The sequence below is a fragment of the Vigna angularis genome, chromosome 8, assembly GCF_016808095.1.
Source record: "Vigna angularis cultivar LongXiaoDou No.4 chromosome 8, ASM1680809v1, whole genome shotgun sequence".
NCBI lineage: Eukaryota > Viridiplantae > Streptophyta > Magnoliopsida > Fabales > Fabaceae > Vigna > Vigna angularis.
The window spans coordinates 282,567-291,866 of NC_068977.1; the positions used below are offsets into that span (position 1 = coordinate 282,567).

At 30.1% G+C, this 9,300-nt stretch overlaps 1 protein-coding gene across 1 annotated transcript; it reads right to left on the minus strand.

Annotated features, from left to right (window-relative positions):
* Positions 1–2,970: 2,970 nt before the first annotated feature.
* On the minus strand, positions 2,971–3,931 carry LOC108344861 (uncharacterized). Its single transcript, XM_017583380.2, has one exon. It carries the CDS (start codon positions 3,752–3,754, stop codon positions 3,200–3,202), a length of 555 nt encoding a protein of 184 aa, XP_017438869.1. The 5' UTR covers positions 3,755–3,931; the 3' UTR covers positions 2,971–3,199.
* Positions 3,932–9,300: the final 5,369 nt, after the last annotated feature.

The following is a 9,300-nucleotide window of genomic DNA, read 5'->3' on the forward strand; positions in this document are numbered from 1 at the left end:
TTTCTCTAATCTAATCGAAGCTCTTGTGCTAAAACTTGTCTGAACGTGTTCTTAGCTTAATTTTATGGGTTTAACATAGCTTATAATTTACTTGATTCCTAACACTCATTTAAAATTTAATTATTTATTTAGTGTACAATTTTTTCTTTTTACTTTCTATACTCAAACATCGGTTTTGGTTTATGTTTAGTCAATATTTTTAATGTTTTTTAGCTTCTACGGTTTAAACTCGTAAGAATTAAAAGACGTTAAAATTAACATAATAATAAAGATAAAAAATGGTGATTTTCAAGTATATAAACTAAGATAGAATTTGTTCAATTATAAAAATTAAATGAGTAATTAATCCAAGCAAATGCTGGTGATGGTGCGATTTTGTCACTTAATTTCGTCCAAATTAAAAAAACCATGAGACTTTTGAGTGATAATTTAACATTCCTAAGGTGATTAAAATGATAATAACAATTAAGTTATAGAGATCTATTCTTATTTTTCTTTCGTTTAGGAACTAAAATGAAAAAGCTTCATCTCTATAGAGGAGCACTGCAGACTCTCGAGGTCCAATTTAGCTGTTTACACTTTTAATTTTTCTTTTTAAATTTATGAGAACTTTGTTTGATTGACATTATTTAATTTGTTTTTTTTTTTCTCTTTTTAAGTCATTCTGAGGTTTAAATTTGATTTTTGTGGGTTCGGCAATATTTACTCTAATACAAGAGGGTCTTATCAAACTTATATTCAAATTAATGTTTTATTTGGTTCATGATAAAAATATATACTTCTAAGATAGAAAAATATTTTATTTTTATTTTAATAATCCAAGTCTTATTTAAGACTATTAAGTTTTATTATTTTATGTCATGTTAGGGCACTCAAATGGAGAGGTCTTATAAATTCAGGTTTTAAACTGGTCATCCTAGTAATCCTGAGTATGATTTCTGTAATGAACATGATCTTAGTAAAAGAATTGAACTGTGTTTTTCTTCTGCATGAGCTAAAACCATTTTATAAATAAGTTCATAAATTGATTTTAATTCAATGGAGAAGTACAACTCAATTTTTTTTTATATGTTCTTATGAAAGAGTTTAAGGCATGAAAATTTGAGTTCTGTTTCTTTAGGCATTTGATTGTGAATACTTTTAACAAGAGTAGAGAGCTATGTATATCTTTATTTGATGGTTTACTGTAAAAGATTGATGTTGGAGTAGAGAGTACTTGGTTCGATGTATGATGGCCACTGCAGAATTTGCTATTCATTTTTTAATACATTGTTTAATGTCTTACATTTAAGCTCAAGATACACCAATTAGAACAACATTTAACGTTCTTTCTAGTCGATGAAATATTTTTGAGTACTCTAACACGACTCCAAGAAATGATTTTTAATTAATGAATTTGTAATTAACTCAGTCTTGTAAAATCAATTTGTAATTCTGCTTTATTTCTGATCTGATTCCATCAAACAATTTTCATGTTATTGGTTTCTCAAGTACTTTGTATCGTCTGATGTCATCAAGCAACCTGAGTGATGGAATGGAATTGGCTTTGCAATATCCAAATACAAATAGTATAATAAAAAATAATAAAAATAATTAAAAGTAAAAATAATTTAAAATAATAATTTACAAATTAAATAAAAATACTAAAAAAATAAACTATTATTATTTTAATATTTTACATTTTTATTTATTATAATAAAATAAATAATTAATATAATATTATTAAAATTAAAATACAAACTAAAAATATATTTTTTTTCAATCACAGATAATATAAAATTTCTACTCATTCATTCACAGTCCCTTAATCCAAAAACCTTGGTTCCTCCTTTCTCCCTCCTCGTTTCTCATCCTTTCCACTATCATTTTAATCCAAACAAAGCATTAATGAAGGTCGGACTTCAATGAATACTTGTTTGAAAACAACTACTAAATAGGGCTCACATAAACAAATTTTTACTAAACTAGAACTTAGTTTATCCGCTACTTTACTATAGGAATCCATGAAGATTTTACTCAAAGCTTGTTTCTCATTTGCTCAAAAGATAAAGAAAAAAAAACCAAATGTATATTTAAGTGCACAGAAATATTCATCCTTGTTAAAGACTAAATTTTTTAGTGAACTAAGGTAAATATGCCTCTACTTTACAAAAGTTGGTTGAGCATAAAAGCCAAAAATTCCTTCAAAAAAAGTTTGTAAGGTGTCCAAGTAAATTACGTTAACTATTGAATTATAGTGAATTCATCATTAATTTAAGTAACATCGGGCTACGAATTTATATACCAGAATATATATACGACAAAAGGAATCAGAAACTATAAAATGGTATCACTCAGGCCTAGCAACTACTTCCATCCAACTTCAGTTTTACCCAACCTTAATAATCAAACTATACCAAACAGATCACTCGCATAAGGCATTAAGCAGGCACAGAAGAATGAAAAATCTAGTCAAACCAAAGCTACATTCTTTCTTGGTACATGGATACCAGGGAGCAACCAGTTAGTACCAAGAGAAAAACACCACCATGTTCCATCCATCAAATTACTACTAAGATAAAAATAAACAATGTTCCATTTGTCAGATTCAGTACAAGACAACACCATAACTCTAGCTGCATCTGCCCTCCATTTCCCCAAATATCGAACGTTACAACAAAACTGCAACCATGACCACAATTTAAAACCTCTATGAAGAGCATATCCAAAACTCTCCACTATAAGCTGTTATACTACCTTTCACAGGTACCTAACCCTCTGTTTCACAGCGTCTCAGCCCTACCAAAATCTCTACCAACTTCTCCAGGTCTTCCAACCTCGTTCATTGTTCCAGAACATTTCTAACAATTCAGCGTTCAACCTCAGACACATTACCAATCCATTTGAAATTCACCATCAACATTAAACTATTCCTCAGACAAAGAAAAATAAAAACTCACCAAAACCAAATCAACAAGGGAGCAAACAACAGAGATAAATTCACAAAGTTCCATCTATCGAATTTGGTGTTCCCTAACACCATAAATCATTACAGCAAGAGAATTTCAGGAGGAACCAAAACCCTCCCAAACCATTCTCACTTCGAAAACAATCAAACGCAGTTAATCATCATCTAATACAATATTACTAACTTAACATTAACAAATTAAAAAAAAAAAAAAACACTAGCAACTGCGGTGTACTTAGGCATAACCTTAGGTCAGGAGTCTACATTATTACCGAGCACAAAGGAGAAGAGTTCGCGAACCGGAGAGAACTGCACGAGCGCGATGTCCGTAGCGTAACCGGAAACCGGCAGCTTGAGTTCCCGCAAGAGGGAGAAAGCCTCGGGCATTCTGTTTTTGGGGACGTGGTGTGCGACCGAGCAGTAAGGTATCCAGGAATTGAAGGCGAAGTCGTCGGAGATCTCAATACCTTCTTTTCTGATGGCGTCGCAGAGGTGGGACTGGAATTGGAGGAGGGAGAGGGAGGGCGTCGGCGCCAGGAAGAGCAGGTTGTCGGCGTGGTTGGGGAAGGTGCCGACGGAGGAGAAGGAGAGAGAGAGAGGATCGTGCTTGGAAGCGAAGGTTCTGAGAAGCGATTCGAGCTTGGAAGGTTCTAGAAAGGGTGCAGAGAAGAGCGTTATGTGAGGGCGCGACTCCATCTCGATGAGGTGAGTGGTGATTTGTCGGCGCGCGAGAACGTTCCATGCCTTGAGCACCTGATTCTCCAACGCCGGATCCAAGTACAGTTCGATCGCGAACCCTTCCGACATTGAAACGCTATTCGATTCCGATTAACCTAACTCCGATCTCTCTCTCAAACTCACGCAGACCCCACAGATTGCAAATCGAAGAAGAAGAAGAAGATAAGAAGAAAGAGGAGTGCGTTCTTTTTCTTTCTGACTCTTCGCACCCTTCCACAGGTACTCAGATTTTTCTTATTCAATTATTTGTAGTGTTATTTGTTTTGCATTTTACACAATAAATAAATAAAAATAAATATGCATGCATAATATTAATAATTTTTTTATTTATAAATAGTGAACTAAATAACAAAAATTATACACTAACATAAACTATTATCCGAATAACAATTCTTAAGACATTTATTGTCAAGAATTAAGCTAATTAATCCACTTCTCCCACATATAAAAAATAAATGAATGTAATATTCGATCTAAAAACAAACTTATAGTTTTGAGTTTTTTTTCTTTATTTAAATACATGTCCAAATAAATTTTTCATAATTCCATCTCCAAAATTAAAGTTGTACTAGATAACCTACAATTCCATTTCCGTGTTCATTTACGATAATTCTAACACCACAATAAATTACCTCCCATATTTAGAAGTGTTTGATAAAATGAGGATTAATTTCTTACCTTCAACTACAATATCAATTATGTGTTTAGAAGTCTTTTCCCTTATTCAACTAGCTACTATTTAAAAAATTAATTAAATGTAATTTTTTTTTCAAATTTGTAATTGTTTGAAAATTTATATTTAAGTTTTGCATAATATATAAATGAGAAAGTTAAGTATAAAAACTCATTTACTCAGTAGTCACTATATTTTATATTGATTATTTATGAATTATTCCATCAATTAAAATTATGATATAAATACCAACAATGTAAAAAGTGTAAAACATTAATTTCGTGTTCAACCGATGTAAAATACATTATTACAAAAAATTTTGATTACATATAATATCGATCATTTGATGAATCAGTGTTATATGTGTATATTTTTTTAAGCAAAAAATTTCAGTTTATATAAACTTAAGAGGTAATGAATCATAAATATAATAAATAATTAGGAAAATATCATATATCATTTCAGATACCAAAACTTGTTCAAAGAAAAATCAACTAACACTTCAATGAATTAAAATACAATAGTGTATAAATATTAATTCAAACCAAAGTACTATATTACAAAACAATGTCTCTGTACCACAAAAAGGTACACCTAATCTTTACTTCGTCCAAACTATCTCTAAATAGAGATTTGATTCATAAAACTACGAAATGGATGTTAGAAAATGTTCTTGGAATAAAATTTCAATCATGCCTATAGAGTAGCATCAAGTTCGGCCAAGAGAAAGAAGAACAAGACAATTATACAAGCATAGAAAGTGTAAAAACATAAAAGTATGGAAATAATATTGGCCATTGATCTAGATGTAGATGTTTTAAAATAACTTTTTTAATTTTTCTCAAATTTTTCTACAATATTTTCGACCAACACTAGCATGTGGCTAAATATAGCAATACCCTTTTTTGTGTTTATTTTTTATTATTATTTTTCTTTTACTATTTTGAATATAAAAAACCAAAATAAAAGCATTGAGTGTTTCAGAATGAGGTAAAGAAAAAAAAAGAAGAGTTCAAAATGGAGTTCAACAAGAAGAAGAAGAAGAAGAAATTATCAACGTTTAGTTTAAATTAGTTTAAATTTAAACTAATTTCCTCAAACGTTAACCATCTTCACAAGTCATAACCACTAAAATGAACCAAAAACCATTCAAAAAACACCCTATTAATTATCAACCAATTCCATATTAAAATTTTCCTAACTCAAAGCTCAAATAAGTCTTAAATGATCTTAGAACAGACTCAAAAGTTTAGTTTGACCCATTTAACTCTTACTTCAAAATCTCACTTATCAAAACATCATTTTTCGACCAAAAACTACCTATAATTCATCCTAATTTCCACTTCTCAACAATACCTCAATTGTATACCATTAAACTTCACAACACCAACATTCATAAGACTAATCAAGTTTAAAACAAAATCATCAAAGCCATCAAGCATCAAATAACTAATTACACTCATCAAAATCACAATTAACACTAAAATAGATATTTCAATTACAACTAAATCAACATAACATACTAACAACCACCAACCATATATGTCAAATAAAACTACCACAACTCTATATAGCGTACTACCCCTGCCTCAACTCAGGAAACTCTAAAAACACTTGCTCTATAAGAAAAATTGATTAGTAGAGAATGGAGAACTCACATAGGAAGGAAAGCTCTACAATTGCAGTCATAAGTGCACTATTGAGCCCTACCCATGATTGTTTATAAAAACAGAGTTGCTTCCTTGTTTTGGGGAGAATTTTTGGAAAAGTTCTTTTGAAATATTTGAGAGAGATTTTGAGAGAAATTCTTAGACACTTACCTCTGTACCTAGTAAACGTTAATTATTAGAGATTACAAAAGATGATGGTTCTTCAATGTATTGTATTGCTTTTATCTATCATGAGGAGCTAAATCTCTTTAAGTGTTGAAGCAAAGATGTAACTCTTTAAAACTCTCTTGTATTGGTATTGTTTTATTTATCAAAGTATGTTTTTATTACAAGTTTGTGAATTAGTTTATATCAATTGTTGGATGAATTGATCACTCATCCTATTTTACTGGCTTGGGATTGAGTAAAAACTGGTTTTAAGTTTCAATTAATTCTCCTCCTGCTTTTAGATGTTAACAATAAATCTAAGGTTGTAGTTGGTTATGTAGCCTTGATCTTAATGCGAGTGATTCATTCAAGCAATCACTGAAAAATCATACTAAAATTTGATGATCTTAAGTTCTACATACCAAGAATAAACCTAAAGCTACACAGAACTCCCAAAATAGGTACAAAGTGATGAAATCTAACTTCAACAAGTTTTTATTATCTTTAAAGTTAATTATTTATTCAAAATTGTTTTAGTAGGTTGTTAACTTTTAAATCCACACTATTTTTTTTTTGCACCAAATTTTTTTCACACTTCTTGTCCGTAATTTCATTCAAGTTAAACTAATTTAAAATTTTATGTATTCTAAATATGAACATTTGTTATACTACAAAATACTCTATACTTTTTAAAAAAAATTATTTCTTTGGAGCATCAACATCTAGCAAAACAAGAAAAATCTAAAGAATTAAGCCACCCAACTCACTTTGTAGTCAAGGTAGATTTTGGTCTTTAGAGAGTTATAAAGTGTGTAAACTGAATTGTAAAAAAACTCTTGTAAGTTTTCGGATTTTGGTCTTTTATACTATAGCCTAGGAAGAAACCTATTAATTGGAATAGTCCATAGCTAGTTACGTTAACTGCTAGTTACAAGTCAACATCATGTGAAATCTGTTCCAGCTTTGCAAATGTGTTTCCAGGTTCTCTGGGTGGTGAGTTAACCGGTCAGCTCAACTTCTTCACAGGCTGTTCCAGGTCAACACAACTTTGCAAATCTGTCCAATGACTGACAACAAGTCACCGCTCCAGGATTAACAGGTTTCAAGTGCAAATCGACCGAATTGCTCACTGCACATAATGTCACTACACCAAAAATAATCCAAGCTACACTCACAAGTGAATTGTATCATCACATAACAGCAACTAAAAACACTAATTGAAAAGCTGAAATGCACATTAGCAAATTGAATTAAAAATTGGCTAAGACTAATTAAAATAACTAGAGTAAAATTAACAAAATCACAAACTAAGATTTACTCCAGAATTAAGATCAATTGAATCTGAATTTTACCATTTACTAAGCACGAAATTAACCGAGATTAAAATTAATAAAAAATTATAGCTAAAAATACTCTATTAACATAGATTTGTAAACAACTAGGAAATCTACTCTAAAAATAACAAATGTCCTAAAAATAAAAAAAAAACTAAACTAGATCCAAAAGAAGTGCTATTAACAATGAAAAGCACAACAAAATACAGACTCATCAAAATATGTGACGAGTTACAAGTTTTTTATGTTACTAATATATATATATATATATATATATATATATATATAGAGAGAGAGAGAGAGAGAGAGAGAGAGAGAGAGAGAGAGAGAGAGAGAGAGAGAGAGAGAGAGAGAGAGAGAGAGAGAGAGAGAGAGAGAGAGAGAGAGAGAGAGAGAGTTGTGGTTAGTGAATGAGTAGATGCATATGGTATGAATTTAATAGTGTTCCTTGTGTTCTAAATTAAATCTCAGATATTCTATAGTTTCGATTATTATGTACATTGACTGATTTTCACGAATATAAATTTAGCATACTTTCATGAATTAATTAAAATTTTTTAATAATATTGTTTCACTTTTGGCAACAACAAAAAATCATGTCTTCCCCGTTGCATGAACTATGTTTATGATTTATTAGAGACTTTATTAACATTCATGTTGTTAGAATTAGAATTCCTATATCTTAATCTAAAAAGGGATGAATTGGATTTAAAATAGTTTTTAACAATTTTTTTTTTAAACTTAACTTCTTAGGATCTGTTTACAGAATGATTTAACCAACAAAAGAAAATTTAAAAACTTAAATAAGATTATATCACAATTTTATAATGGTTGGATTCTTAATCTAAATCCACATTCAATCCTCTTCCAACAACTTGAATTAAAAGAATTCCACTGTATTGTAAAGGTCAAGAATACAAAAAAAATTCTCAATTGTATTTTTACACATTCCAATACAAAGAATTACAAATAAGAGAGGCTCAAGCAACACTCTTTCACAAATTTGTCTCCCTATCTAAGACAACTATGAAATTTATACAAGAAAAACAAAACCTGGGTGCACCACTATGTGCAGATCTCACATATGAAAATCACTGCAGTCTTCTTGATTGTTCTTCTTTTCTTAGAACCTTGTAAATCTTTGAGATACTTTAAAATGTTTGGTTGATTGTTCTTCTTTTCTTAGAACCTTGTAAATCTTTGAGATACTTCAAAATGTTTGGTTGATGCTCCAAGAATGTCTCTTTGATATTTTCTTGTGTTCTTGTTTCACTTTTGGTCAAAAAAATAGAATGTACTTCATAATTGAAACAAGTTAGAACACATAAATATACAAAATATAAAAATTGATACACTTAATCAATTAGGTTCATTCCTGAGTGAAAATGGAGGGGATCATTGAGCTGTGGCGTGATCTATGTTCTCGTGTGCGTAGAAGAAGAAGAAGATAAAAAGTAGGAGAGAATTTGGAGTGTAATGATGAAAAGTTATGTATGGTTTCTGATTTTGAGAGTTGGTGCCTTATGTTATGCCCATGATAACTTTGATAATTGTGTCACGTATTGGATTCACAACTGCGGAAAGAAAACAAAAGAAAGCAAGGAAGATTGTTCCCCAAATAAGCTTCTATCTCTTTCTTTTTATTTCTTTATGTGAACCCACTCACATGCATGTTTTTTTATTTGTTAATAATCGTTTTTATTTTGTATATAACAATAATAAAGTAGTGAAATTAGTATGTAATTAGATATTATAAAAATTAAGTTGTATTGTTATAATTATTATTATTAA

Coding starts and splice junctions, on each gene's coding strand:
- LOC108344861 (XM_017583380.2), bottom strand. CDS start 3,754: ATGTCGGAAGGGTTCGCGATCGAACTGTACTTGGATCCGGCGTTGGAG.